The sequence below is a fragment of the Oncorhynchus mykiss genome, chromosome 18, assembly GCF_013265735.2.
Source record: "Oncorhynchus mykiss isolate Arlee chromosome 18, USDA_OmykA_1.1, whole genome shotgun sequence".
In the NCBI taxonomy this organism is placed as follows: domain Eukaryota; kingdom Metazoa; phylum Chordata; class Actinopteri; order Salmoniformes; family Salmonidae; genus Oncorhynchus; species Oncorhynchus mykiss.
Window position 1 is genome coordinate 47,193,857 of NC_048582.1, and position 15,599 is coordinate 47,209,455.

Genomic DNA, 15,599 nt, shown 5'->3' on the forward strand with positions numbered 1-15,599 from the left:
TTGTGAAGGTCTACAATTTATTTTCTGAGGTCTTGACTGATTTCTTTTGATTTTCCCATGATGTCAAGCAAAGAGGCACTGAGTTTGAGTAGGCCTTGAAATACATCCACAGGTACACCTCCAATTGACGCAAATTATGTCAATTAGCCTATCAGAAGCTTCTAAAGCCATGACATCCTTTTGTGGAATTTTCCAAGCTGTTTAAAGGCACAGTCAACTTAGTGTACGTAAACCTCTGACCCACTGGACTTGTGATACAGTGAATTATAAGTTAAATAATCTGTCTGTAAACAATCGTTGGAGAAATTACTTGTCATGCACTAAGTGGATGTCCTAACCGACTTGCCAAAACTATAGTTTGTTAACAAGAAATTTGTGGAGTGGTTGAAAAGCGAGTTTTAATGACTCCAACCTAAGTGTTTGTGAACTTCCGACTTCAACTGTAAGTATTGTATATAATACACTAGACTTTATTAGACCTTTTAAATGATCCATAGTTAACTCTGTTTACCAGACTTTCCCAGAAAAAGGGTTCAAAAAGGGTTCTTCAGCTGTCCCCGTAGTAGAACCCGTTTTGGTTCCAGGCTGAACTCTTTCTGGTTCCACTTAGAACCCTCTGTGAAAAGGGTCTTACATGGAACTCAAAGGGGTTCTACCTGGGACCAAAAATGGTTCTTCAAAGGCTTCTCTTATGGGGACAGCCAAATAACCCTTTTAGGTTTTTTTCCTATGAGTGTAGGTGCCATATAATAGAAAGGTAGATTAAAACTAAACAGCAGAAGGGTTGTCCCTCCTTCCCGAAGTCAATGACTGATATTGTCGGTGAGTGATGAACATCATCTGAGATGCAGGAGAATAGCTCTGCTTCTTGTGAACAAACAGTGGGGCTTGTAGTTAAAGATGCACTCTCAAACTTGTGTATAATTCCAGTCAGTAGTTTTGAAAATGGTGCAAAGGGCCTAAAGTGGCTCTGTTTGTGTGTACTACGTCAACCATTTTGTATGGTATGTCCAAGCCTGGTCCCAGATCTACTAGTGCTGGCATGCCAATGGCCATAGGAGTTGTCTATCCAGAACAAACAGGTCTGGGACCAGGCTAGGTGGCCTTTTTTATTGTTAGTAGCATCCTTGGACAATGTTTATGATAGATGATCATTCTCATAGCACTAGAGGTTGACTGAAGCAATAGTCTTTTTTGAATTTAGAGGCACGATTGGATATAAATTGTAGCCTTGATTCCATTTGAAAACCTATAATTTGTATTTTATTTTTATTTAACCTTTATTTAACTAATGGAAAACAGAGGAGCCATACATGTTTTTGGGCAATGGAACCCCTCATTATCCCATTCTGTTATGTTCTAGAATCAGTAACACTCTTCAGAGTAGTTGAATTCATATTAGATGTTCTTTCCCCCTGGTTGTAACCAGAAGCTGGGTTGTGGAATGTGGACACCTGTGGTTTCTCACATTGTCTTGCTAACAAAAGACAGTTGGGATGCTATTATGACTGAGGGCCAATAATCATATAAAGTTATAAACACCAATACCCTTATTTTGTTATTTTAATCCCTTGAAGATTAGAGTTCAGTTTTCCTATTAAATAATCTGCAAGGGACTGAGTGAACTATGATTGTATTTAAATAACCTATGTACCTATGATACCAATAAAGACATTTATTATTGTAACTATTTGTTGGTGATTTAATTTCTAAAGAAATAATGCATACATTATGCTAGTATTGGATCATATTACTTATGCCTACTCGGACAGCATAGGTTTAGTACTACATGTGCTCAACATTATAGTTAGCCTCATTTGTGTCAAGGAGAAAAGGCGAATTAATTAAACGCTCAATTTCAAGTGAATTTCACCACTGATCCAACCATTCGTATCATATTTCTGAGTAAACACTTGGCTGTGAAAAGGACAACCTCGGATTCAATTACCATTTGTCATCATTCTGCAAACACCCTCGATGCTCTTTCTCTCCCTCTTTTTCTGTAGAGAGCATTGGGGGAGGAGGGGTGGGCAGACAGAGGCTCCGCTCCCCCTCTGTCTAAAAAGCATTGTTGATCTAATATCACAGTGAGAGAGGAGGGCACTTCTACCTCAAATCAAATTTTATTTGTCACATACACATGGTTAGCAGATGTTAATGCGAGTGTAGCGAAATGCTTGTGCTTCTAGTTCCGACAATGCAGTAATAATCAACAAGTAATCTAGCTAACAATTCCAAAACTACTACCTTATAGACACAAGTGTAAGGGGATAAAGAATATGTACATAAAGATATATGAATGAGTGATGGTACAGAGCGGCATAGGCAAGATACAGTAGATGGTATTGAGTACAGTATATACATATGAGATGAGTATGTAAACAAAGTGGCATAGTTAAAGTGGCTAGTGATACATGTATTACATAAAGATGCAGTAGATGATATAGAGTACAGTATATACATATACATATGCGATGAATAATGTAGGGTATGTAAACATTATATTAGGTAGCATTGTTTAAAGTGGCTAGTGATATATTTTACATAATTTCCCATCAATTCCCATTATTAAAGTGGCTGGAGTTGAGTCAGTGTGTTGGCAGCAGCCACTCAATGTTAGTGGTGGCTGTTTAACAGTCTGATGGCCTTGAGATAGAAGCTGTTTTTCAGTCTCTCGGTCCCAGCTTTGATGCACCTGTACTGACCTCGCCTTCTGGATGATAGCGGGGTGAACAGGCAGTGGCTCGGGTGGTTGTTGTCCTTGATGATCTTTATGGCCTTCCTGTGACATCGGGTGGTGTAGGTGTCCTGGAGGGCAGGTAGTTTGCCCCCGGTGATGCGTTGTGCAGACCTCACTACCCTCTGGAGAGCCTTACGGTTGTGGGTGGAGCAGTTGCCGTACCAGGCGGTGATACAGCCCGACAGGATGCTCTCGATTGTGCATCTGTAGAAGTTTGTGAGTGCTTTTGGTGACGAGCCGAATTTCTTCAGCCTCCTGAGGTTGAAGAGGCGCTGCTGCGCCTTCTTCATGATGCTGTCTGTGTGTGTGGACCAATTCAGTTTGTCTGTGATGTGTACGCCGAGGAACTTAAAACTTACTACCCTCTCCACTACTGTTCCATCGATGTGGATAAGGGGGTGTTCCCTCTGCTGTTTCCTGAAGTCCACAATCATCTCCTTAGTTTTGTTGACGTTGAGTTTTGTTGACGTTGAGTGTGAGGTTATTTTCCTGACACCACACTCCGAGGGCCCTCACCTCCTCCCTGTAGGCCGTCTCGTCGTTGTTGGTAATCAAGCCTACCACTGTTGTGTCGTCCGCAAACTTGATGATTGAGTTGGAGGCGTGCGTGGCCACGCAGTCGTGGGTGAACAGGGAGTACAGGAGAGGGCTCAGAACGCACCCTTGTGGGGCCCCAGTGTTGAGGATCAGCGGGGTGGAAATGTTGTTGCCTACCCTCACCACTTGGGGGCGGCCCGTCAGGAAGTCCAGTACCCAGTTGCACAGGGCGGGGTCGAGACCCAGGGTCTCGAGCTTGATGACGAGCTTGGAGGGCACGATGGTGTTAAATGCCGAGCTGTAGTCGATGAACAGCATTCTCACATAGGTATTCCTCTTGTCCAGATGGGTTAGGGCAGTGTGCAGTGTGGTTGAGATTGCATCGTCTGTGGACCTATTTGGGCGGTAAGCAAATTGGAGTGCGTCTAGGGTGTCAGGTAGGGTGGAGGTGATATGGTCCTTGACTAGTCTCTCAAAGCACTTCATGATGACTGAAGTGAGTGCTACGGGGCGGTAGTTGTTTAGCTCAGTTACCTTAGCTTTCTTGGGAACAGGAACAATGGTGGCCCTTTTGAAGCATGTGGGAACAACAGACTGGGATAGGGATTGATTGAATATGTCCGTAAACACACCAGCCAGCTGGTCTGCGCATGCTCTGAGGGCGCGGCTGGGGATGCTGTCTGGGCCTGCAGCCTTGCGAAGGTTGACACGTTTAAATGTTTTCCTCACGTCGGCTGCAGTGAAGGAGAGTCCGCATGTTTTAGTTGCGGGCCGTGTCAGTGGCACTGTATTGTCCTCAAAGCGGGCAAAAAAGTTATTTAGTCTGCCTGGGAGCAAGACATCCTGGTCCGTGACGGGCCGGTTTTCTTTTTGTAATCCGTGATTGACTGTAGACCCTGCCACATGCCTCTTGTGTCTGAGCCGTTGAATTGAGATTCTACTTTGTCTCTATACTGACGCTTACTTAGCTTGTTTGATTGCCTTGCGGAGGGAATAGTTACACTGTTTGTATTCGGTCATGTTTCCGGTCACCTTGCCCTGATTAAAAGCAGTGGTTCGGGTTTTCAGTTTCACGCGAATGCTGCCATCAATCCACAGTTTCTGGTTTGGGAATGTTTTAATCGTTGCTATGGGAACGACATCTATCGACACAGTTCTATCCGCATTTTCTGTAATATTTTCCATATTATAACATACCGGTGGAATACTGGTGCTGCGGCACCCCCTGATAAATCACAATCATATTATAACATACCGGTGGAATACTGGTGCTGCATTACCCCCTGATAAATCACAATCATATTATAACATACCGGTGGAATATTGGTGCTGCATTACCCCCTGATAAATCACAATCATATTATAACATACCGGTGGAATACTGGTGCTGCAGCACCCCCTGATAAATCACAATCATATTATAACATACCGGTGGAATACTGGTGCTGTAGCACCCCCTGATAAATCACAATCATATTATAACATACCGGTGGAATACTGGTGCTGCAGCACCCCCTGATAAATCACAATCATATTATAACATACCGGTGGAATACTGGTGCTGCGGCACCCCCCATAAATCACAATCATATTATAACATACCGGTGGAATACTGGTGCTGCAGCACCCCTGATAAATCACAATCATATTATAACATACCGGTGGAATACTGGTGCTGCGGCACCCCCCGATAAATCACAATCATATTATAACATACCGGTGGAATACTGGTGCTGCGGCACCCCCCGATAAATCACAATCATATTATAACATACCGGTGGAATATTGGTGCTGCATTACCCCCTGATAAATCACAATCATATTATAACATACCGGTGGAATACTGGTGCTGCAGCACCCCCTGATAAATCACAATCATATTATAACATACCGGTGGAATACTGGTGCTGCAGCACCCCCTGATAAATCACAATCATATTATAACATACCGGTGGAATACTGGTGCTGCGGCACCCCCCGATAAATCACAATCATATTATAACATACCGGTGGAATACTGGTGCTGCAGCACCCCCTGATAAATCACAATCATATTATAACATACCGGTGGAATACTGGTGCTGCGGCACCCCCTGATAAATCACAATCATATTATAACATACCGGTGGAATATTGGTGCTGCATTACCCCCTGATAAATCACAATCATATTATAACATACCGGTGGAATACTGGTGCTGCGGCACCCCCCATAAATCACAATCATATTATAACATACCGGTGGAATATTGGTGCTGCATTACCCCCTGATAAATCACAATCATATTATAACATACCGGTGGAATACTGGTGCTGCAGCACCCCCTGATAAATCACAATCATATTATAACATACCGGTGGAATATTGGTGCTGCATTACCCCCTGATAAATCACAATCATATTATAACATACCGGTGGAATACTGGTGCTGCAGCACCCCCTGATAAATCACAATCATATTATAACATACCGGTGGAATATTGGTGCTGCATTACCCCCTGATAAATCACAATCATATTATAACATACCGGTGGAATACTGGTGCTGCAGCACCCCCCGATAAATCACAATCATATTATAACATACCGGTGGAATACTGGTGCTGCTGCACCCCCGATAAATCACAATCATATTATAACATACCGGTGGAATACTGGTGCTGCGGCACCCCCCGATAAATCACAATCATATTATAACATACCGGTGGAATACTGGTGCTGCGGCACCCCTGATAAATCACAATCATATTATAACATACCGGTGGAATATTGGTGCTGCGGCACCCCCTGATAAATCACAATCATATTATAACATACCGGTGGAATACTGGTGCTGCGGCACCCCCTGATAAATCACAATCATATTATAACATACCGGTGGAATACTGGTGCTGCGGCACCCCCCGATAAATCACAATCATATTATAACATACCGGTGGAATACTGGTGCTGCGGCACCCCCTGATAAATCACAATCATATTATAACATACCGGTGGAATACTGGTGCTGCAGCACCCCTGATAAATCACAATCATATTATAACTATATTTTTGGAATATTTTTATTTCCCGACAAAATTAGTGAACTAGGACTGTATTACTCCTGTTTGAGTGGAGGGGAGTGACCATATGCAGGAACGCCCCAATTGCGGGTAGTAATTTCACCCTTCTTGTTAGAGTGGGAGAGCAGAAAGGCTCTGGACAGGCTGAGTGGAAAGCTGGAAAGCCCCTCCCTGGTGATTGTAGCTTACGACGCGATGGTGCTTTAATGTCATTGTTTGAGTGGAGCTGCGCCCCGCTTGCATCCGCTGGGATCAAACAACCCCGACAGCGAGATCCCTTTTTGCCATAGAAATCAGACACTGCCTCTCAGTCACACGTGGGCTTCCGAAATGCTAAAAAGTTGAACATCCAGCCAGGACTTGTAATACAGAACGGATCAAGGAGATGCTGAGGACAATCTGAACAGTGTACGACAGGACTCTCTCCACGCTTCACTCTCATCGGCAGTAGGATACATATATTTGTATATAGCTGGTGTGTATATAGCTGGTGAGCTACAGTGCTCTGTAGCCTAAAGCATATGCATAACTTTTGTCGCGCTTAGAAAAGTAGGCAATAGGGGCGAGTTTGTTCTTCGTTTGAAATGGCAATCAAGTCAATTTCCGTGAGTGTCGCTCAGTAGAGTTTTTTTTGTTTTGAATGTACAAAAACTAGCATAGCATATTTGTAAAAAATGCCGGATTTGGCCCCACTAATTGTTTTGTTTGCGTTGCTCTGTTCAATCTCTGGGCGCGCATCCGGATGCCCTCTCCGGTGCGAATGCTCAGAAGCCGCGCACACCGTCAAGTGTGTTTCCAAATACTTGCGGAGTGTCCCGTCCGGGATACCAGGGTACACGAGGAATCTGTTTATAACGGGAAATCAGATCAGCAGAATTGGACCGGAATCGTTCAAAGGGCTGGACAATTTAACCACGTTGTCGCTGAGTAACAACAGGTAAGATAAACATTGTCCCCCCCCCCCCCCCAAAAAAAAAGACTTTTGTAGTTTGGCCTACTTTTATTAGACTCACTTTCCCAAGTGTATATTTCCCTCATGATTTGAAATATCAATGTGTTATTATAGCAAACAAGTCATAGAGTTTGTCTATATATATATTTGTTTATATTTATATTTTTTCACACTTTTGAATGTGTCTTAGCATGAAACATTTGATGAGTAGTGTCCTGTTGTGTTGGGTAGTCTTGAATCAACCATGTGCCTACTATTGTGTTACTCATGGTCTATAATAACAGTAATGACTATATATCCTCTGCTCCCACTGTCCCTCCCTCCCTGCAGGATAACAGAGATAGAGTCTCAGACGTTTTCCGGACTGCGTTCCCTCCGCTCTCTGGACCTGAGCTCCAACCAGCTGACTGTCATCAACCCAGAGGCCTTCACTGTCCCGGGCCACACCCTCAGGGAGCTCAACCTCAGCCGAGCTCTCTACAACCACTCCTCTGTCATGGACCTGGCTATGTCTCTTCGCTGGTCCACCCTGGGGGAGATCCGGACCCTGGACCTGTCAGGGAACAGCCTGATCTACCTGCCCTCTCACACCTTCTCCTACCTGGGGGGCCTGCGGAGGCTTATCCTGGCCAACAACTCCCTGGTGGCCCTCTACAATGGCACCTTCTCTGGGCTGGACTCTCTGGAGCAGCTGGATCTGACCTTCAATGCTCTGCGGACCGTCCAGGAGGAGGGCCTGGCTGAGCTGGACTCGCTGTGTCCCGGGGCGAGACTCATTCTAGGGGAGAACCCCTGGACCTGTATCTGTGGCATGGAGCCCTTCGCTGCCTGGCTCAACTCCTCCCAGGGACATGTGGGGGACGCAGAGAGCCTGGTGTGTGCCTTCCCCCCAGACATGAGGAACATCTCTCTGCTGAGGCTGGCGGCTGGGGTGGCTGGACAGGCTGGGGTGGGCGGGGACAGGGTGGCGCTGGGGTGCCACAGGGTGGATGAGGGGGCGGACCTGGCCCTCCAGACTTCCTATGTGTTCCTAGGGATCGTCCTGGGCTTCGTGGGACTCGTCTTCCTCTTGGTCCTCTACCTCAACCGGCAGGGCATCAAGAAGAGGATCAATGACATGCGGGAAGCGTGCACAGAGGTGTTGGAGGGATACCACTACCGCTACGAGCACGACACCGACCCCAGGCTCTCACAGGTCTCCACCACGGCAGACATTTGATGATATCAAGACACTCAAGGGGCTTCCATGATCCTTCTTTCATAATTGAAAACATTGGACTTTTTTTCTATTGCATTTATAGGGAAGATAATGTAGAAACTGTACATATGAATTGTCTGTAAATATAAACATACAGTAAGTATATAACTGGGCATTGCTATTGTTTTCCCAGTAGCTGTGTCCATGACGAAAGCATGCACCGTCTGTCTGATCTGTAGTCCTTCTCAACCAGTCCTCCCTTCCAGTCCACACATGGTCTGAGACTAGGGATAACCCCTGGCTAACCGATAAAGGGGCGTGGGCTGTGAAAGAGAACTGGTGTATGGATGGGGGACGGACTGACTGTTCTTCTACATAGATTTTCCCCTCTTAAAAGAGGTGCTTCTCTGTCTGTCCTCGAGTGAAGTGTCACGTGAAGGAGTGAAACGACAATTGGACAATATCATTCATGTATGTTTTGATTCTTGGAACTGAGAACGGATATGGATGAATATACTTAATTCATGAAGCTGAAGTAATAAAACTGAAGACTGATCTTATACATTTCACCTGCTATGACTTTACTTGAATGTTGTTCTTTGAGGAGAGATCTTGTAAATGTATATACTATCTCTACCAAGCGCAAGTAAAGCCAAGTTAATCAGCCCATAAGATGCAGGTTGTGTGACACCAACCCCTGTGAAACTTGGGCAAAATGGCTGTGTCTGAAATTGCACCATATTTCCTGTATGGGCCCTGGTCAAAAGTAGTGCACTTATAAAAGGAATAGGGTACCATTGGGACACAGACAATCTCTCATTGAGCTTTGAGGGCCAGCTCACCCCAGGACTGAGGAGCAGTTCTTTGGTCTTCTGTCCCTCTGCCCCAGGGTGCCTGAATGGAATCCCAGCAGATTAGTCTCCATAGCATTCCAAAGGAAGGAGAACCTCTCCTCTTAGCTCTCCTAAAATCAACTCTCTGTCTCTGTCTCTCTGTCTCTCTCTCTCTGTCTCTCTCTCTCTGTCTCTCTCTCTCTGTCTCTCTGTCTCTCTCTCTCTCTCTCTCAATTTTCACAGAGATGAATGGAAAAAGGAGGATTGTTCACACTGCACAGCCACAGTCATACAGCAACGGAAATCTCCAGACCCTCTTTCATGAAAATGTGCTTTGTTTTAAGATCTCTAGTTTTATTTTCAAGATGATGAGAACCAGGACGAGCCTGGGGCTATAGGGCTGAGGCAGGGGCTATAGAGCTAGGGCTGGAGCTATAGGGCTGATGCTGGGGCTATAGGGCTGAGGCAGGGGCTATAGGGCTGATGCTGGGGCTATAGGGCTGAGGCAGGGGCTATAGGGCTGATGCTGGGGCTATAGGGCTGAGGCAGGGGCTATAGGGCTGGGACTATAGGGCTGGGGCTATAGGGCTGAGGCTATAGGGCCGGGGCTGAGAAGGGCTATAGGGCTGAGGCTATAGGGCTGGGGCTAGAGGGCTGTGGCTATGAGGCTGGGGCTATAGGGCTGAGGCTATAGTGCTGGGGCTATAGGACTGAGGGACTGAGGCTATAGGGCTGGGGCTATAGGGCTGAGGCTATAGGGTTGGGGCTCTGAGGCTATAGGGCTGAGGCTATAGTGCTGGGGCTATAGGGCTGGGGCTATAGGGCTGAAGCAGGGGCTATAGGACTGAGGCTGGGGCTATAGGGCTGAGGCTATAGGGCTGAGGCTGGGGCTGGGGATGCATGGGGCTGAGCCAAAAGCGATCCCTCCTCGAAGACAACAGCCGTTCCCTAAAGGAAGGAAAGCCTGGGTGGAGCTGAAGCTGTTTCTGTTCAGGGGACTTTTCAGTGATAGGATACAGATGAGCCTGGAATGCCAGCAACAGAGCAGGCAGCAGCAGTTTCATTCAGACGCCGAGTGCAGTGAAGGAACTGTTGTTGCCTTCCTTCTGTTGTTGCCTTCCTTCAACAGAAATATACTTAAGCAATTAGGCCAGAGGAGGTGTGGTATATGGCCAATATACCTCAGCTTAGGCACAACGCAACAAATATAAATTAGCTGTGGTATATTGGCCATATAGCACAAACCCCCGAGGAGCCTTCTTGCTATTATAAACTTGTTACCAACATAAATAGAGCAGTAAAACAAAATGTTTTGTCATACCCATGGTATACAGTCTGATATACCATGGCTTTCAGCCAATCAAAATTCAGGGCTCAAACCACCCAGGTTAAAGTATTTGTTATACACTTCAATTATAATTCATTCCTCTGCTGTTATCTGTTTTTTTTTAACCAATTTGTGAAGAGATAGTTGACCTAAATGGGATGTGTTGGGCGTACATATGAAGGAGGTTCTCTTTTATATGTGATGTATCTGTCATGATGTCTAAAGTCACAGTGAGAAACCTAACCTTGGTAATTGGTACCAGGCTAATGTTTAGTCTGGTGTGTGAAAACTAGAGAGGGAGAACATAGCAACAAAGAACACATTACTTATTTATGTCTCCATTTGAAGTTAAACATTTTTATTGCATGTTTTTTTAGTTGAATATAAAGCCTGGACATTGTGTAGAATCCTTTCAACCAAACTTGAAATTCTAATAGCATATTTGAATGAGGTTTTTCGTTTTTATATGTATATTTGAATAAAAGCCTATGTGTCAGCTTGGTTTTGCGGTGGTTTGCTGCTGGTAGAGAGAATAGAACAAAACTCAATGGCTTGGTCTGAAATGCACCCTATTTTCTATATAGTGTACTACTTTTGACCATAGCCCTGGTTAAATGTAGTGCACTATGTAGGGATTAGGGTATCATTTCAAACAGACACAATAACTTCATAAAACAGGAAGGTGCTCTACTCTGCTGTGGTTGAATTGAACAGAGTTTGACTCTCTCATTACTCTGACTCAACCGGCCCCCATCACCGTATTGTTCCTCATTATCCTCTTGCAGAAAAGCTGACTCAATCCCTATGTGGCCGTGGTGATGTAGGACGTGTCACAGAGAAAGACCTAACTACGAGCAAAGCTCCACCACTAATTGCATTGTTCTGCTCGCCAGAGAGAGAGACAGAGAGAGAGAGGCTAAGATGCCTTGTGACGTGATAGTAGCTAGCTCCTCCCCTCATCATGACAAGGGTGTGTCTGAAGTGGCACCCTATTCCCTACAGTACACTACTTTTGACGCCTATTCCCTATATAGTGCATTACATTTGACGAGGGACAGTGCACTATATAGGGAATAGGGTGCCATTTTGGACACAGTCGAAATTTGTCAATCTGATGCAGCAGCCATTATCAGTGACGTGTCGTCATTCTTATTAACGGCCACTGGGAAGGAAATCCATCAGAAGTGGGCCTATTTCCTTTTGCCTTTATGCAATGTGTCACGACGAGCAGAACATGAGGTTTAATTTCGTATGTGCACTATAAAGCGAATAGGGTGCAATTTGGGACTAAGATAGAAGGACTGAAGAGATTAGTGACTGCTGGTCATTACTTACTCCTCAGGTTATTATTGGGTGGATCTTGTGACTGGGTTCGATTAACATACTTATGAGGTCTGAAAAATGAATGGTGTCAGTTTTCAATAGGTTGGGCTGCAAGGTTGTCACGGCAGGGAAGGAAGAGCAGAGAGAGAGTTAGATAGCTACAGAGAGTGTTAGATAGCTAGAGAGCGTGTTAGATAGCTACAGTGTTAGATAGCTACAGAGTGTTAGATAGCTAGAGTGTTAGATGGCTACAGAGTGTTAGATGGCTAGAGAGTGTTAGACGGCTAGAGAGTGTTAGACGGCTAGAGAGTGTTAGACGGCTAGAGAGTGTTAGATAGCTAGAGAGAGTGTTAGATAGCTAGAGAGTGTTAGATAGCTAGAGAGAGTTAGATGGCTAGAGAGAGTTAGATGGCTAGAGAGAGTGGTAGATGGCTAGAGAGTGGTAGATGGCTAGAGAGTGTTAGATAGCTACAGAGTGTTAGATAGCTAGAGAGAGTGTTAGATAGCTAGAGAGAGTGTTAGATAGCTAGAGAGAGTTAAGATAGCTAGAGAGTGTTAGATAGCTACAGTAATAGATAGCTACAGGGTGTTAGATAGCTAGAGAGTGTTAGATAGCTAGAGAGAGTTTGATAGCTAGAGAGTGTTAGATAGCTACAGAGTGTTAGATGGCTACAGAGTGTTAGATGGCTAGAGAGTGTTAGACGGCTAGAGAGTGTTAGACGGCTAGAGAGTGTTAGACGGCTAGAGAGTGTTAGACGGCTAGAGAATGTTAGACGGCTAGAGAGTGTTAGATAGCTAGAGAGAGTGTTAGATAGCTAGAGAGAGTTAAGATAGCTAGAGAGTGTTAGATAGCTAGAGAGTGTTAGATAGCTAGAGAGAGTTAGATGGCTAGAGAGAGTTAGATGGCTCGAGAGAGTGGTAGATGGCTAGAGAGTGGTAGATGGCTAGAGAGTGTTAGATAGCTACAGAGTGTTAGATAGCTAGAGAGAGTGTTAGATAGCTAGAGAGAGTGTTAGATAGCTAGAGAGAGTTAAGATAGCTAGAGAGTGTTAGATAGCTAGAGAGAGTGTTAGATAGCTAGAGAGAGTGTTAGATAGCTAGAGAGAGTTAAGATAGCTAGAGAGTGTTAAGATAGCTAGAGAGAGTGTTAGATAGCTAGAGAGAGTGTTAGATAGCTAGAGAGAGTGTTAGATAGCTAGAGAGAGTGTTAGATAGCTAGAGAGTGTTAGATAGCTAGAGGTAGTGTTAGATGGCTAGAGAGTGTTAGATGGCTACAGAGTGTTAGATAGCTACAGAGTGTTAGATAGCTACAGAGTGTTAGATAGCTAGAGAGTGTTAGATGCCTAGAGAGTGTTAGATGCCTAGAGAGTGTTAGATGCCTAGAGAGTGGTCGATAGCTAGAGAGTGTTAGATGGCTAGAGAGTGTTAGATAGCTAGAAAGAGTGTTAGATAGCTACAGAGTGTGAGATAGCTAGAGAGTGTTAGATAGCTAGAGAGTGTTAGATGGCTAGAGAGAGTTAAGATAGCTAGAGAGAGTTAAGATAGCTAGAGAGAGTTAAGATAGCTAGTGTTAGATAACCAGAGCGAGTGTTAGATGGCTAGAGAGTGTTAGATAGCTAGAGAGTGTTAGATAGCTAGAGAGTGTTAGATAGCTAGAGAGAGTTAAGATAGCTAGAGAGAGTTAAGATAGCTAGAGAGAGTTAAGATAGCTAGTGTTAGAGAACCAGAGCGAGTGTTAGATGGCTAGAGAGTGTGGTAGATGGCTAGAGAGTGTGGTAGATGGCTAGAGAGTGTGGTAGATGGCTAGAGAGTGTTAGATAGCTACAGAGTGTTAGATAGCTAGAGAGTGTTAGATAGCTAGAGAGTGTTAGATAGCTAGAGAGAGTTTGATAGCTAGAGAGTGTTAGATAGCTACAGAGTGTTAGATGGCTAGAGAGTGTTAGATAGCTACAGAGTGTTAGATAGCTAGAGAGTGTTAGATAGCTAGAGAGAGTTCGATAGCTAGAGAGTGTTAGATAGCTACAGAGTGTTAGATAGCTAGAGAGTGTTAGATGGCTAGAGAGTGTTAGATGGCTAGAGAGTGTTAGACGGCTAGAGAGAGTTAGACGGCTAGAGAGTGTTAGACGGCTAGAGAGTGTTAGACAGCTACAGAGTGTTAGACAGCTACAGAGTGTTAGACGGCTAGAGAGTGTTAGATAGCTACAGAGTGTTAGATAGCTAGAGTGTTAGATGGCTAGAGAGTGTTAGACGGCTAGAGAGAGTTAGACGGCTAGAGAGTGTTAGACGGCTAGAGAGTGTTAGACGGCTAGAGAGTGTTAGACGGCTACAGAGTGTTAGACGGCTAGAGAGTGTTAGATAGCTACAGAGTGTTAGATAGCTACAGAGTGTTAGATAGCTAGAGAGTGTTAGATAGCTAGAGAGAGTTTGATAGCTAGAGAGTGTTAGATAGTTAGAGAGTGTTAGATGGCTAGAGAGTGTTAGATGGCTAGAGAGTGTTAGACGGCTAGAGAGAGTTAGACGGCTAGAGAGAGTTAGACGGCTAGAGAGTGTTAGACGGCTAGAGAGTGTTAGACGGCTAGAGAGTGTTAGACAGCTACAGAGTGTTAGATAGCTACAGAGTGTTCGATAGCTACAGAGTGTGAGATAGCTAGAGAGTGTTAGACAGCTAGAGAGTGTTAGATAGCTACAGAGTGTTAGATGGCTACAGAGTGTTAGATGGCTAGATAGTGTTAGATGGCTAGAGAGTGTTAGACGGCTAGAGAGTGTTAGATGGCTAGAGAGTGTTAGACGGCTAGAGAGTGTTAGACGGCTAGAGAGTGTTAGACGGCTAGAGAGTGTTAGACAGCTAGAGAGAGTGTTAGATAGCTAGAGAGAGTTAAGATAGCTAGAGAGAGTTAAGATAGCTAGAGAGTGTTAGATAGCTAGAGAGTGTTAGATAGCTAGTGGTAGTGTTAGATGGCTAGAGAGTGGTAGATGGCTAGAGAGTGGTAGATGGCTAGAGAATGTTAGATAGCTACAGAGTGTTAGATAGCTAGAGAGAGTGTTAGATAGCTAGAGAGAGTGTTAGATAGCTAGAGAGAGTGTTAGATAGCTAGAGAGAGTTAAGATAGCTAGAGAGTGTTAGATAGCTAGAGAGAGTGTTAGATAGCTAGAGAGAGTGTTAGATGGCTAGAGAGAGTTAGATGGCTAGAGAGAGTGGTAGATGGCTAGAGAGTGTTAGATAGCTACAGAGTGTTAGATAGCTACAGAGTGTTAGATAGCTACAGAGTGTTAGATAGCTAGAGAGTGTTAGATGCCTAGAGAGTGTTAGATGCCTAGAGAGTGTTCGATAGCTAGAGAGTGTTAGATGGCTAGAGAGTGTTAGATGGCTAGAGAGAGTTAAGATAGCTAGAGAGAGTTAAGATAGCTAGAGAGAGTTAAGATAGCTAGAGAGAGTGTTAGATGACTAGAGAGTGTTAGATAGCTAGAGAGAGTGTTAGATAGCTACAGAGAGTGTGAGATAGCTACAGAGAGTGTGAGATAGCTACAGAGAGTGTTAGATAGCTACAGAGAGTGTTAGATAGCTACAGCGAGTGTTAGATGGCTACAGCGAGTGTTAGATGGCTACAGCGAGTGTTAGATGGCTACA

The 15,599-nt window shown here is 44.6% G+C and overlaps 1 protein-coding gene across 1 annotated transcript; it reads left to right on the forward strand.

Moving 5' to 3' along the window:
- The first annotated feature begins 6,444 nt into the window (after window positions 1–6,444).
- On the forward strand, window positions 6,445–9,050 carry LOC110496389 (trophoblast glycoprotein-like). Its single transcript, XM_021572259.2, has 2 exons — window positions 6,445–7,275; window positions 7,621–9,050. The coding sequence occupies exons 1-2, from the start codon at window positions 7,013–7,015 to the stop codon at window positions 8,507–8,509; spliced, it is 1,152 nt and encodes a 383-aa protein (XP_021427934.2). The 5' UTR covers window positions 6,445–7,012; the 3' UTR covers window positions 8,510–9,050.
- The last annotated feature ends 6,549 nt before the right edge of the window (window positions 9,051–15,599 follow it).